The 16,710-nt window shown below is 36.3% G+C and overlaps 1 protein-coding gene across 1 annotated transcript; it reads right to left on the reverse strand.

Annotated features, from left to right (window-relative positions):
- Nucleotides 1–4,239: 4,239 nt before the first annotated feature.
- LOC149817675 (dephospho-CoA kinase-like) lies at nucleotides 4,240–9,131 on the reverse strand. The gene is made up of 3 exons (XM_089985368.1): nucleotides 9,009–9,131; nucleotides 8,239–8,384; nucleotides 4,240–4,703 (listed from the first exon to the last, which is right to left on the reverse strand). Exons 1-3 carry the CDS (start codon nucleotides 9,114–9,116, stop codon nucleotides 4,268–4,270), a joined length of 690 nt encoding a protein of 229 aa, XP_089841494.1. The 5' UTR covers nucleotides 9,117–9,131; the 3' UTR covers nucleotides 4,240–4,267.
- Between the last annotated feature and the right edge of the window lie 7,579 nt (nucleotides 9,132–16,710).

Consider the following 16,710-nt stretch of genomic DNA (forward strand, 5'->3'; position numbering starts at 1 on the left):
AGAGAGTCCGGATCGGGTCCAATATGATTTGCACAAATATTTGTGCATTAACCACCCTCCATAAGTCTTGGGCCCCACAACTTACAAGCCCTGTGACCAAGGTGGAGGGTGATCAGTGCATAATGCACAAATATTTGTGCAATTATATTGCACCTGATCTTTTTACCGTGCCTCACAAGGGTCCCACGGGGTTGTGGTGGGTGGGGCCGGATGGGTGAACGTTGTTTGTCATTGTTCGTACGCAAAATCCCGTAACGCCTCGTGAAGATTGCGACGTGGGCTCTGCACGGTGGGGCCCAGCCGTTTTAGGGAAAACGTTAATGCACCCAAGAGTCAGGGCTCCTTTTTTATACCATCTTCCACTTGAATCACCAAATTAGGACACAGATCTAGCCTTTGACTCTTGGTCAAAACCCTCAACTTGGTTGGGTGGGCTTGCAGTCGTGGACCGAGTTGGGTCAGCTTGGTGCAGACTTTGTGGTGGTGGGGTGGGGGGTACTTGCAAAAAGGTCAAGCTCGGAATGTCACAGTGACATTTTTTTTTTTTGAAAGGCAAGCTGGGGTTAGGCCGACCCCTACCAGTTATACAACTATACCATGGGGTTTTGAACCTGCAACGTCCCAAGACAAGGTGACGTGCCACCAGCTTCTCTTACTGGGAGTTTGGTGGATGTGTTTGAGTGCCTCGGATCTCAAATTAGTGTACTGTATCTGGCATGGTGCCTAAACTAAGAATGCATGCAAACAAGCATTTTTTTTTATCTTGGGTGTCAACCAGGTCGGACGCAGATGGAACCAAACCCAGATCTGATTTGAGATGATGGCACCGGGTTCAGACTCATTAAAAGAGAAACCATACTCAGACCTTATAAGGATTACATGAACCAAACCCAACCTTACCCGGTAAAATAATAAATTTTATCTTTTTTACATTGAAAAATTAAGGATCTTAGTCAGAACTCGGGTTGAGTCCGGGTCTGGTATGAAATTTCACAAACCATGTACTAATCAGACCCTTTGGGTTTGAGACCCACATTCTAATCTTATTTATCACCAAACCCTGACCATAAAGGGTCTGGTACGGGGCGGGTTTGGCTCAATCCCAACCCATTGACACCCTTACTCATGTATCTAATCAAACACTCTAATTTTTCCAGTACTATAGTAAATGACGTAAAAAAATTTAAACTTTAGATGTAAAAAAGTAGCCTTGGATGATGAATAAGGGTTCTTGTAGGGTTTTAGTAAAGATGGTGAACAATATATGAGGTAGTCAAGCTCGGCTCATTTTTGTAACAAGTCAATGCGAGCTCGAGCCCATGACAAGATCAAGCTAAACGAGCTGAAAAAAAAATAGAAATACAATGCCTCAAAAGTTGATAGTAGGATTTAAAATTTCCTACTACTATTAAATAAAAGCACACTAAATGTTGCACAAGCGTGCTTGAAATTTATCCCATTACAACTAAATGAGAGGGTGGTGTATGTTCCCCGTGGAACACGGGGCCGCGTGTTCGGGGTCCGAATGAGTGCCACGTTGGCACTCATTCGTCAGTTTGGGTGTGTACGAAGGAATATTTTGGATCCCAAGATATTCCTCCATACATAACTCCCGAATGAGTGCCAACGTGGCACTCATTCGGACCCCCCGAACATGCGGCCCCGTGTTCACGGGGGGGGGGGACATACAACCTGCTCGCCAACTAAATATAAGGCTGAAAAAATAGTAGAGCCTGTGTTCGGCGCATGAAGAGCTCGTTCGAACTTGTAAAATAGGTTGGGCATGTCGAACATAAGTCCGTCCCAGCTCAACTCACACAAGCTACTTAACCAGTAATAAACATAAACATATTTTACCTATATTTTATATCATATAACGTGGTATATCTAAGTATTTGGCTTCCCAAGAATAGGTTTAGAGTTTAAATCCTAGTGTTCAGCCTTAAAAACAATATACTTTTTCCTATGAAGAAGTTGGTTTGAGCTTGAGTCAATAAGTGCTAGTCCTACTTGTAGGACCCCTAGAGTAGGTGGTCAATTCTCGAAGAAAAACTGATTGAGAAAACAAAAATAAAAACTTCAAAATTTACCTAAAAATTTTGTGGGTTTTATGTGTCACCCAATTATACTATCATCTAGTCCATAAAAGCTATGCTCATCTAGTAGGGCTGACTTGTGAATGTCACCAAGTTATCCAGTTCAAATCCCACGGGCGCATGTCCTTTGATGTGAGATTTAAGCTGGGCGTACTCTCTGATGGGCAAGAACAGTTGTACCAAGTTGAATTGTTCAAACTTTAAAGAATCAAATTTCGACTCGAGCTCTAGCCTTGTGAGGGCTGTGAGAGAGAAACTAAGGCGGTTGCTTTAGATCCAAACACTAAAGGGGAAGATGAAGAGGAAGTTTGACAATGAACTCAGCGAGCGAGACAAATTTTCTTCAATTATTCAAAAAAAAAAAAAGAGTTGTGCTATCATATTATTGGCATGATCAGTTGCATCAACATGTAAAACCAAAATTTGATGCCGAGTTGGCACCAGAGGTGCAATCTAATGAACCGGTTTATTTTCTTAATAAGTTGCATTTGTTGGGATTCAAGTGGCCATAAAGCAACCGTTGGGGAGAGGCCGGTCTCAACGGTTGCATGTCCGACGCAGGTTATATGCTCCCCCCCCCCCCCCCCCCTCGAACACACAAGTGCATCTTCGGGAGTCTGAATGAGCGTCATGTATGTAAGCACATGGGGCTCGTATCTCTGTGTGTGTCGGCATCAGTTAGCATCAGAGTCCAGTGCAGTTGCAAAAACTTAAGAAACTTTTTTCGCCATTCCCGCCATGAAATAATGATTTTAGGAAAAGACAAAAATGTCCATCCAGAAAAAGGAGGATGTCCACACTGGCCTCAATGTGGTTCCACCACTGCTCCCATGAGTTTCGAACTGTGGTCATCTCATGTGAAGCAGCTTCATGCTGGATTGCTGGCCCTAGCGTCTATTCCATGGTGGCATATCATGGTTTCTTGGGCACATGAACAACATCGCACTCTCGCTAGGCTGCTGGTCAAGTCCTGCCTACGGAACCTGATCCAATCCTGGTGAGACAGTTTTGGAAGGCCTCACTACATTAAATTTGGCATACCGTACGAGCGTACGCCCCCACAATTCCACACAGTGAACCCCAAGACACGCTCTCGAGGGTGTAAACTAGTCGGATTCAGTTCAGATGTAGGTATATTGAATATTGCTTAATCGGACTTAGGTTAGACTATGGACTTGGATGGAAAAGCATAAAACAGAATCCAAGTCCATAGTCTAACCTAGGTCCGATTAAGCAATATGTATTGGGATTTGCATTATCTATTAGATCTGGAGGTAAAAAGTACCTAAATTGAAACCAATTATTAATTGAATATTATGTGTTTTACTGAATCCGACTAATTAGATTTGAATTCAGACGTCAGATACCCGACCCAAATCTGATACATTATCATTCCTAGAAACATGTGCTTTTAAATTTTCAAGATCAAATGTACCTTAGTAGTCCGAGAAAAAGAAAGCAAAAGTGATCCCCATAACGGTTGCAAGCAAAATGGAAGCAGCCTAAACTATGGAAACAGGGCTATTCCACTTACCAAATGCCCAAGAATCATAAAAATCTTGGGCATTTGTCATTGATCATAGAAATTCTCTCCGCCCCCACCCCGTCATCCCCCTTAAAATTAACAAAGACAATTTTATGAAAGGAAAATTTACAGAAAAGCATTTCACTATGGTATAACTTTATAATATGAGATTGAGATTGTCATAGAACTTTGAAGATCTAAACTACATTAAAATTCAGGGTTGACTAACATGAATTCTTGTTAAAGTGAAATGTGAATTCAAACGACTGCATAAGAAAATTAAAAAGTTGAATAGGCTCCTCAGTTTCAAGAAATACAATTACCACCTCCACGAAGAGGCTTGCATTTGTCATTGATCTTAGAAATTCAAGAGAGACAAAAGTGGGATTCTCGTGGAATGGGTCTCCCAAAAAATAATTGTGAAGCCCAATGAAGATTCTCATTTAAGAAAACTCTCACCCATCCATGTATACCCCTACTCCCAACTTCCAATATATAGTTTTTATTGGTTATTGTAGAATCTTAACCCACGATGTTTTCCAACAGCCAACACCAGTTTACATTTCATAAATGAGAAATTGATCATCATCAAAGACAGAGTAAGAATAGTTGTCACTGTTTTTATCAGACCTAGCAAATCCTTTAATTACTTAGCATACCTGTATGCCAGAATTCCAAGAACTACAGAAGAGAGGAAGCATACAACACCCTGTCTGGAGAGTGCAAATTCTCTCCACGTTAATGGCTTTCTGATTTGGATTAGCACGTTCTGAAATTGTTCCTTTGTTTCCTCTAATGAGTGTGAGTTATCAATCACAATATCTGCCTTCCCCTTCTTCCAATCTAGTGTCGTTTGTGCATTGATCCTATTCAGAGCTTGCTCCTCAGATATCCCATCTCTGGCCATAAGCCTTTGAAGTTGTGTACTAGGATCCACCCAGACAACAATAATTGGTTTTGTCAAGTGGTCCATCTTAGCCTCAAATAACAATGGGATGTCAAGAACAATAACCTTATAACCCTTAAACCAAAGTTTCAGTATTTCCCAATGGATACCAAACGCAATATATGGAGCAAGCAACCTGCAAGAAAATAAACAATTTGATGAATAAAATATATAAAGAAACAATACCAAGTATGTCCTTAGTAACATGTATCTCTATTTCATATTTCAGATAAATGTTATTGTACTTTTCATCAATCACAATCGTAAACACTTACAATGGTTTTCAGCACAAGCCCGAAAGTAGTTTTTTGTTTCTACTACAACAATCAAAAATTCATAAAGAAAAAGGGAAGTTCCCAAATAGAGACCATCTTTTTACCTTAAATTCCAAATGCAACCGTACCATTTTTCAAAATCCAAACACAAACACAACGATTCAATGAAACAGCCAAATTCAGATCAATTATACCTTCTGACATTTTTTTTAAATGTTAAATAAGTGAAATACCCATTCTCCTTTTATCATAAAAAACCATTGCCTTATCCCATTTTGTTTAATTAAAACACCTTTGGTTTTTGCTTGTGTTGTATCACAAAGACGCACAAATGCACAGAATGTTGGGTCCAGCCCTATCCCTCTTTAATGGTGTGGAGAAGTGGAATAGCCACCCACTTCTCATTAATGCAGGAGAAGTTGAAGGGTCAGCCCTATCCCTCTTTAATGGTGTGGAGAAGTGGAATAGCCACCCACTTCTCATTAATGCAGGAGAAGTTGAAGGGTCAGCCCTATCCCCTCATTAATGATGTGGGGAAGTGGAATAGCCACCTAACTCCCATTAATGCAGGAAGTTGAAGGGTTAAAACCCCTTCGGTTTCTAGAATGAGTCTAGAAGGCTCACTTCTATAAGGATCATATATAGAAGACTCTATACCATCTATAAATAGGGGTGCAGAGGTGTGTGTTGGAGGGAGAATGGTAGAGTGGTTGTGTGCAGTGTGCAGAGAGAGAAGAAGTAAGAGAGAGAGAGAGAGTAGAAAGAAGAAAAGGAATGAAGAAGGTTTGTCACCACGCATTGATCCTCAGAGAGAGGTGTTGGTTGTGGTGTGGGCTTCGACTCGGGTTGTACACCCGAGAGGTAATCTTGTATTCATTTCTCTCTGTGATTTCTTTGTTGTTATTATCTTTAGCTTTGGGCAAGCTATTGGACGTTGTACTCTCTACATTGTACTCCCTACTTTCATTATAGTGGATTATTCTCTCTGTGCCCCCTGGATGTAGGTCGTGTTGACCGAACCACGTAAACTCTTGTGTTGTGATTTGATTGTGCCTTTGTTAGATCCTATATTGCTTCCGCATATTTTTTGTTATCTTAATTTCTCTACACAGAAGACCTCTATAACATAATAGGCCATCTAACCCATCTCCTTTGTTTTGGGTTTTTTCTGATGAATCAACTTCTAGAGAGAAGAGCACACATAAAAGGTTGAGGGATGTTAGTTTTCTAGAGTGAGAGAATGACGTAAATTTTGAGTATCTTGACAGAAACCCCATATTAGGTAGGTATATATTGCAAAGAACAGCTTAGGGACATTTCTCCCATCTACTTGAAGGATATTTATGTGCGTGAGATTGAGAATTTCAGGGTGCCGCAGTGTGGAGGCATCATGGTGGTGGTGGTGCCCTCATGTGAAGCAGAAAGCATGTACATACTTTGATGATGTTGGTGTCTCCTCCAAAATAAAGCCTGTTGGATTCCCACCTTTGGCTTGCATCCCGCAGGAAGAGGGAAGGGTCACATTGACAGTCATCCTAAATCTTTATGGGTAGTTTAGTAATTTTACATTATTTGGCTCGTGATGAAAAAACTAATAACTATAGTTAAACCAAAAAGAGGTGACGGCAGATATTCATTTGGCTATTCCATGAAAATGTTGGTTCTATATTTTGACTTTTCAAAAATATAGGTTCGTCGAATTTTAAGGTAAAAGATGATTCTTTATTTGGCAATTCCCAAGAGAAAAGATGCAATGGTCATCATAGTTTTCACAATAGTACTAAACAATGCAAACAAGTGAACAAGTTAAAACCAGTCTAAGGTCCATGCCTATAAAATTATATTCAATACATAACTCAGGGCATCATAGATGGAACTCCACATGCAGCATGTTGAATCCAAACATGAAACCTAAATGGCATAGATAATTCTTCTTGAAACAATCCTGCATCTCCATAAGACGTCAATATGAAGACAGCAGCCACCACAGCTACAATCATGGTCTTCTGCTCCCTTGATCCATCATGCTAGCTAGGTAATCAATCAGCCAGCATAATGTACTGGCCAACATGCTCAGCCAGATCCAGTGCCACATCTCTGTCTCCAGTGCTTCCCCTACTGCCAGAACAAGGGCTTCTTCTCTAATGCCCATTTCCTCTTTCTAATATGCAAACTCATTTTGTCTGGGTCCAGAAAGATGCAGCTGACCTGGCATATCTTTCTGTTCCCAGATTCCTTTGCAAGATATGGCATGCCAGCAGTTTGCTTAAGGAAACCAATTTTCATTCTGCTGAAGTTGCATATAAGCACCAACATTATTCCTGTTGTCTACCCACCACACACAAGGTAATTGTGCAATATCCTGTGGTTGCATCCATGATTGCCCACCAGCATTTCTGATCAGAATCTCATCTAATCATCAAACTCGATGTTTAATAACCCACACATAAATCTGACTCTTAAGTTGTGTTTTTCCCCTAAATTTCAATAAACAACCTATCTTTTTTTTCCTCAAGTTCCAGACAAATTTTCAATTCTAAACTCTAATTTTTACCTTGAGACTATTTATAGTCTAACCTTTCTCTGAGGAGGAGGAGAAGACAGAATATTATGATGTTCTCAATCTCTTCAGGTGAATGGTTTATTTCAAATAGTTCGCAATTCGTGTTATGCACCTGGATAATTATGCAAACTTAAAATCTCTCAGTTTTCAGTAAGTTTAGGCTTCCAACTTCTTCAGCACATTCTGCAAACTTTAGTATCTTAATATAGTCATTGTCATGTTTTTTGGGGGTTTTGCCTGCCTACCAATTTGAACAAAATTTCTTTTATTTCTGCAAGTGTTTTCCTCATTTGGTTCAAATCACCATTTAACCATTTGAAATACAAACAGTTTTATCCAATAGTACTTATTGCTATGCATGGCTTTTAGCAATAACAACCAGAAAGATTTGGATCAACGAAATTCTCAATTTAGTGTTGTTGCAATGGATGACCAGTAGTTGACAAGTTCATATTCCATTAGTTTGATTTGAAAGAAACATAGTTTAAAGAACAGAACATAAAGAAATTACACCTTCCTCAACTAATGGTTAGATATAACTTTTTGCAAAGTATACAAAGTGTCACCTATTTGATGGAAATCAATCAAAGTGTTATTATAATAATATATGAACCACAAACTTCCATTAGTGTTAAAATATAGAATACTTCAGACAAAGAACTCATAGCATCACATTCACACCATTAATACAAAAAAATAGGACCAAATTGCACTAGATTATGGAAACAGAACAACTACCATAACTGGAAAGCATAAATTTTTAAGTCGGTTTCTCCATAAAAAAGACAGAAATGCTAAAGGCTTTAAAACACAAATAAAGGACAAATTCATACCGATTAAGAAGTTGACGCTTTGTGGGGTCAGAGAAAACAATTTGTCCCAAACATGACCTATCAACCTCCCCATTTTCTAGTAGAACATCGTCCCCAAATGCACTTACAACCTTTTTCCAACCACCAGTACCATGTCTCAAAACACCCTGCCATAATCCCATTGAAGTAAAGAAAAAAAAATAATTAAACAAGGGTGAGACTCATCCAAGTAGTGGAAAACAACTCCAGCTACTATTCTCCGTTCCAAAGAACTTGAATACCCCAGCACTTATAAAATAATTTCCGACACTTAATTAGTGAACAACTTCCACAAATAGCAACTTTTGTGGCAGTCTATAAGGCAATTGCATACTTGGACGAATCATAATAAGTCATAGATATCTATACAGAAATCATATGATTACAATCTTAAGCACAAAATCCCTGTTTTCACTGTTTAGTCTTCATGCATAAGACGAGAGAAAGTTTCCAATCCCTTTCAGGTAAGAAGAAGAAGAAGAAAAAAGCATTTTCTAGTTCTGTTTTATAAAAACATCTAATCACTTCAATCTCTAGGATAAACATGAAATATGCAAAACAAAGATGCCAAGAGTGGCAATATTGTTTCATAATCTTGCATTAACTGCTAATTATAAACTAGGCCCATTTGAAAAAAAAATAGGCCTAACATGTCAAACTTTGTTTTGCATTATGTCCTAATTTTAATCCAATATATAGAAAACCAAACTAATAAACAAATGCAAGAAGTTGAAGAAAGAAAGGAAAGAGACCCGAGCAACGACATCTGCATCAACGAATGGAATGTTATTGTCTTTGAAAACGTTGGACACTGTGCTCTTCCCTGAAGCAATTCCTCCCGTCAATCCAACAAGTCTCATCTTCCTTCACTACCATAGACCAACCAAAGACATGAGAATTTCACAAGATCCTCTAACTATATATAGAATCTAACAGAACAAGCAATCTGATAGATCACAATAATAATGTTTGGTAATTAATCAACACAGCAAACAACACAACAAGAAAAAAAGACCGATACAGATCGCAAGTCATTTCATCAAACAGTTGACATGAACCTTGATATTCCTCCAAAGTTTAAAGAAGGAAAGCAACACCTCCTGTATTCTCAGGTTTAGTCTGCCCATAGGAATTTCCATTTAATCATTTTATCAAATAAACTGTATCTTGTATTTTCCAATTTCAAACCATTACCTGGAATTGTATGTTTTGAGTTTTTCATTTTTTAAGTCACCAACAATTTACTATTCCGTTTTACTAACCAAACACCAAAACACAAAGATCCTGAAACCCCCTCTTCCTACATCATGCTTAATACAAAATTTTAACATTCAAACCAAATTCACAATTTTACAAATTGTGTTCTATATAAAGGCCAGGAGGAAATGAAAAAAAAAAAAAAGCTTGCCGACATAAAAAGAAGAAATATAAACCATTAAGGGTGTCTTTGATTCGTAGGACCAGTTTGTTCAGGACAAGCATGTCCTGAACAAGCTGCCCTTAACCATTTTTTGTTCTGTGTTTGATTTGACAGAACAAATAGCATTGAACAAATAAATTGTTTTTGAGTTGCCAGGACAACTTGTTCTAGTCAATAAAATTTTGTCAAAGAAATTAAACATTGACACATGGTTGCATAGTTTTAAACAACGTGTCAAAATTGGATTCTGCGCCAAATCGATTTTTCAAGAAAATACTTGAATTGGTAATGTATTGAATCGAATCAAATCGGCTTATTTTAAAAGCTGATTTAATTTAAAATTTAAAATCCCACAAACTTTAAAAAAAATCAAGTTAGACCACAGAAAAAAGATGGCTGAAAATGAACTTGAATAACAGCAATGCGCAGACTAAAACAGGATCAGACAAGAGATGTACTAAGAAAAGCCACCTTCAAGAGCATCACCACTCTCAAATAATGTAAAGAAATCTTGAAAGTCAGCAATTGGTTTTAACTTTACCAACCAGCTACTGTTAATAACAACTATCACCCAGACTGACTTTTGTAAACTTACACATCTCAAAATGATACAAGCATCAATCAAACCCCCAAACAGGAATCAAAATTCAGTATGATGTCATTCATTCCCTCCATACTGGCTGGAACAGACCGGCTGAACAAGTAATTTCGACAAAGACCAGTCATAATCCATTTTCAGTGACAAGCAGAGAGATCCAGATTCTTCAATCACAAAACAGAGCTTGGATGCTGAACTAAGAGTTCTTTTTTTTTGAAAGAGATGCTGAATGGTTGAGGCAAATGGTTGAATAGTTGGAGTTCACACCAGGGGAGGAAATCAAATCAAACTGAAGAGAGACAGAGAGAGAGATCACCGGCCGGAGATGGCGACTTTGGGTGCCCTTGAGTTGCAGCATCCATCAGGGGAGGAGCCAAGAATTTAAGTTAGGGTGGGCACAAATGCACAGTAGAATGGAAAACTAATTTTTATGATAATAATGTAAAGAGCCTTACGGAGTCGGGGACAATAACTTTTTCAAACAAAGGCCATCACAAAGCTGCACGCAAATGAAAATGCATTATTTTATTATCAGGCACAACAAAATAAAAACCCAATACCTTATTTATAGGGGGGGTGAAAGAGAGGAAGTTTCAGCACACAGTCTGTCATTAGCTGACAATGTTCAGCTGATAACAAATTATATAAAAAAAAAAATTTATAGAATTAAAATATATATATATATGTATTATTTTCTAACAGCCTCCCTTAAACTTATTGTGAAATCACCAAAAGTTTGTCAAGTAAAAAGTTGAATCTTAGTGAGTACAGTGCCTTGGTGAAGAAATCCGCAAGTTGATACTCTGATGTTACATAAAGAAAATCAATAATCTTCTTTAAGTATTCTTCACGAACAAAATGACAATCCATCTCTATATGCTTAGTTCTTTCATTGAACGTATGATTTCAAGCAATGTATATGGAGCTCTTGTTGTCACAACTTAATCTTGTAGGATTCTTAAGATGAATTCTCATATCTGAAATTAGTTGTTTGAGCCATACTATTTTCATAGTAATAGTTGTCATTGCTCTATATTCGGCTTTTGTAGAGGATAGAGACACTTTTTGTTATTTTTTGCATCTCCATGAAATCAATGATTCACCTAGAAATACACAAAAACTAGTTGTTGAGCGCCTATTATTTGAATCCCCTCCCCAATTAGCATCAGAGTATGCAATAAGATCTATGAAAGAAAAAGAAGATAGAAAAACTCTCTTATTTATTGTACTTCTGACATATTTAATGATTTTCATAACTGCACTCATATGAGCTGATATTGGAGCATGTTGAAATTGGTTGGCTATATGTACAGCATGAGCTATGTCCGGTCTTGTAATACTTAGATACATAAGAGATCCCATGAGTTGTCTGAAGGTGGTTGAGTTGTCCAAAGGAACTCCATCATCGGCTCATATCTTCATTCCAACTGTCTTTGGGGTGTCAACAACTTTATCATCTGATAGTCCTGACCTGTTAATAATATCTGAAACAAACTTTGTTTGTGATAATATATATCTTCTGTTAGAGTAGGATGCTTCTATACCAAGAAAGTATGTTAGAAACCCAAGATCTGTCATTTTAAAAGAAATTTTCAAAAAATGTTTTAATTTTTTTATTCCTTCTTTATCACTACCTGTAATCAACATATCATCCACATACAAAAGTAAAATTTTAATACTTGCAGGAGAATTCTTAATAAATAAAGTTGTATCCGTATAACATGGTTTAAAACCATATATTGTAATAACATCGTTAAAAGTATCAAACCAATCTTTAGGTGCTTGTTTGAGACCATACAATGCCTTTTTCAATTTAAGCATTTTACCTGAAGGAATTATCATTCTAGGTGAAACATCTATATATACTTCCTCATTAAAATGCTCATTCAAAAAGGCATTTTTAACATCCATTTGAAATATATTTCAATTTTTAATAACTGAAATAGCTACAAGCATCCAAATAGTGGTTATTCTGGCAACGAGAGCAAAAGTTTCTTCATAATCAACTCCGTATTCTTGATAATATCCTTTGGCAACTAGCATGGTTTTATGTCTTTCCAAGGATCCATCACTTTTGGTTTTTACCTTAAAAACCCATTTACAACTTATGGTCTTCTTTCCGATGGGTAAATTTAGAATTTCCCAAGTATTAGCTTCTTTAAGAGCATCTAATTCTATATGCATATATTTTATTCGTTTAGGTAAATTTTTTGCTTCATTGTAACATGAAGGTTCAAAGTAAGAATGAATGGCTATAAGACATGCTCGTTTAAGAGAGAATGAGTCATAAGATACAAATTTATTTGGGATCCTTGAGGTTCGTTCAGATCGACGAATAGTTGATTGTTGTGAGGGAATTTCTAAAGCTTCATGATTACTTTGATTTACACCTTCATTGGTTGCATTTTGATTCCTTCTACTGTATACTATTGGTTCAGTTGTTGTTATATTCTCAATAGGAGGTTCTACATAAATATTTTTCATCATTAGACAACAGTTTAAATAAGAATGAATAATCATAATTTATATCTTCCGACATGTTTTCTTCAAATCCACTTTCATTTTCAACAAAATTGACATTCCTTGATACGAGAAGTTTATCATTTTTTATATCATAACATTTGAATCCCTTTTGTGTTTCTGAATAGCCAATGAACGAGCAGGGAATAGCCTTAGAGAACAGTTTATCTCTTTTATCATTTAAAACATAACATTTGCAACCAAAGATTCAAGTCTTTGATAGTCAGGTTGATATTTAAATAATTTTTCAAAAGAAATTTCATTGGACTATTTTTGAAGGCATCTTATTTATAAGATATACTGAAGTTAATGCAGCTTTTGCCCAAAGATTTTTTAGAATATTTTTAGCAATAAGAAGAGTCCTTGTAGTTTCTATAATGTGCATGTGTTTTCTTTCTGAAATTCTGTTTTGTTGTGGAGTTCTAGAACACGATTTTTGATGTAGGATTCCTTCATTTTATAAAAATTGTTTAAATTCATTTGACAAATATTCTTCTCCAGAGTCAGTTCTGAGGATTTTGAGTTTATTTCAAATTAATTTTTAATCATGTTATGGAATGTTTTGAAGATTTTGAATACATCGGATTTAAACTTAGGAAAGTAAATCCAACAATATCTAGTGAAATCATCAATAAACACAACATAGTAGGAGAATCCTCCTTTAGAAGCTACGGGTGCAAGACCCCACACATCTGAATGAACTAATTCAAAAGGCATTGAAGAATAAAAAGTTCTTTGACCATAAGGCAAGGCTGTCATTTTACTAAGTAAACATTCTTTACATTCAAAATTTTCCTTACAAATATTTTTGGTAATTGGTACAAAATTTAATTTCTTTATATTTGGATGCCCAAGTCTATAATGCCAAGTCTGTATATCTTTTGTTTGGGCAATGCTACAAAATGATTCCTTTGGAAGACAAAGGAAATTCATATAATAGAGATCTCCTTGCCTAGAACCTTCCCCAATCAATTTTTTGGACTAGCAATCCTGCACCCAACATTTATTCGATGAGAAAATGGCATCACATCCATGATCTGAGATTTGTGAAACTGAAAGTAGGTTAAGATGTAGTTTAGGTATAAATCTTATTTTTGGAATATAAAATTTGCTATTATTTTTAAAAGTTTTAACACCTTCTAATTCTAAAGCAGTACCATCAATAGTGAAAACAAAGGATGTATTTAGATTAGATTGACATTCGGATAATATAGACTTATGTGGAGTCATATGAAAAGAAGCTCCTGAATCTAGAAGCCAAGAGCACATACCAGGAGTAGAAGATGATGCAATGGCCGCTCCTGACGTAGATACTAAGCAATGGTTGTAATGCCTTTGTCAGTTAAGATAATGATTTGGTGAGGTCCTTGAGATTCATAATATCTTCATATTGTTTTGATGGTGCAACTACAACACGCTTTTCTTGAGGCCTATATTTGTACTTAGGACATTGAGGCCTAATGTGACCGGGCTCATTACAGTTGTGGCAAATGATTTTTTATTCACCTTTATTCCTATTGAAGTTGGGTGGTTTATATGGCTTAATATAATGTCCTGGTTTTGATGCGGCAAGAGTGCGGTCCTCTTCTTGACCATTGTTACCATTGTTAAGAGTAGCAAGAACACTAACATTTTACTCATGTTTAGCCTAGTTTCTTCTCCACTAAGTTTAGTGAGAATCTCATGAATAAGAAGGGGTGTTGAAGATGATAGCAATGAGGCCCTTGTTTGTTCAAAATCGGGTCTCAAACCATAGAGGAAGGCAAAGATTCTATCTTCTTCAACTTAAACTCTTCGCATTTCTATACACTTACCTTCCCATTTGGGTTCAAATTGGGCAAGTTAGGTCCAAATTGAAGATAACTCCATAAAGTAATCCCTTACATTTTTATCTTCTTGTTTGATATTTCTAACATTTTCTTAAAGATAATACTTGTGAGCCATATCTTTTTCGGTAAACATACATTTAAGATATTCCCACGCTTCATTTGCCTTTTTGTAGCATAGTAGATTTGAGGCGATTTTTGTCTCAACTCCACTTAGCATCCATGAAAGATTTTTTTGCATTTCTCATTTCTCATTCATCTAATTTCTTGTAGTATTCTTCCATGACTTTATTTCTTTCTTCAAGACTAGTCTCAACTTCATTTGCACATAATGAAAATTTTGGAGTGGGTTCAAGAATAGTATCTTTTACGAATCCCCACAAACCTTGACCTTTGATGAATGTCTCCAAGTGTCCCGCCCAAATATTATAGTTGCTTCCTTCAAGTTTGAATGGCGAAATAAAGTTGGAATAGCTTATATTGTGTGAAAAAGATTCACCCATGGTGAATTAAATGAGGAAAAAAAATCACCACCATGAAATAGAATAAGCATAATTTACGAGGCAACACACTGATGCACCATTGATCATACGCCTAGCTTTGATACCATGTGAAGAGCCTTACAGACAATAACTTGATATTTCAAACACAGGCTAGCACAAAGTTGCACTCAAATGTTACACACCACAAAGCAAGAAAGGCATAAAATACACTATTTTATTAACATGCACAAGGGAATAAAAACCCTTATTGAATAATAATACAATGGGCTAGGAGGCCCTTATTTATAGAGGGGTGAAAGAGAGGGAATCGTTGGGTTTTACCCAACGGCTCTAATTAGAGTCGTTGGGTATAGTCCCAACGTCTCTTTAGTAGACAGCAACTGTGCACACAGTCTATCATTAGCTGACAATGTTCAGCTGATGACAGATTACATAAAAAATAAAAATTAAAAATTACAGAATTAAAATATACATATATGTATTATTTTCTAACAAATAAACTATATTAGCAAGTGCAAAAAAAAGTTTAAGAAACTACAAAGTACCATATTCATGATTAGGAACCTTGGTTGAAACCTATGTCACATGGGTGCGGGTGCGGGTACGGGTATGGGTGCTAAGCAATTTCAAAAATTTTAAACATGGGGACATGGCTATATATATTTTAAATATATATATATATATATATATATATATATATAACAATAATAAGACTCGGTCAAAGTTGTTCCCATTAGGAGACACGGCTATATATATATATATAAAGATTGATTTTTTTTTAGTTTTTATACATCTTTTGCCCTAAAAATAGACAAAAATAGACTTGATCAAAGTTGACCGAGTCCAAAATATAGACAGACTCAACCTTGGTGTGTTGACCGTGTCTGCATCTGTGCCGGAGCATGTCGACGTGGGTGCGTCGACCTTATAGCCAGGTCTATGTGACTTAAGTTGAAACTAAACAAGATATTTTCAGTAATAAAAATTTTATTTAAGAATTGCATGGTATCATAATAACATACATGCATACTCTAAAATTTAGCTTTGTTTGATGTAAAGACCAAAGAAAGTACCTTCCATGAATAATGCATTGTGACTAAGCTCAAGTTTCAATCTTGAAATGCATTAAGCAATACGTGACAAAGGAACACAAATACTTTAAAAATAAATAGTCAATTAATTAGTTAATCTGCCAAAAAATCTACATGACATCATAAATGTATTATAAATAATTAGAAAAAGTAGAAGCCACTCAAAGGTTGACAAGATACAAATTGAAAAAATATATGAAAAGAGAAATGGCAATGAAAAGTTGAAGTTGTAAGGGAGAAATAAATAATGTGTGGTGCACTAAGTTGCAACTTTGTATATGAAGGAATAGAGAAGTTAACCGCTAGATCGAGTGCATTGTGGATCAAACTCTCCACAACCACGACCTCTATAGTTAAATTACTAAATAAGTGTTTAGATTTTGATATATTTAAACAATTTTTGCGTCATATCTCATGACAATAAAAATCTTTTATGTCAAAAACAACTCAATCCAAAGTGTGCTTTCCAATTTTATATAAGAAAAAGTTTTTATGT

This window comes from Nuphar pumila, chromosome 13 (genome assembly GCF_984573655.1).
Source record: "Nuphar pumila chromosome 13, dmNupPumi1.hap1.1, whole genome shotgun sequence".
Lineage (NCBI taxonomy): Eukaryota > Viridiplantae > Streptophyta > Magnoliopsida > Nymphaeales > Nymphaeaceae > Nuphar > Nuphar pumila.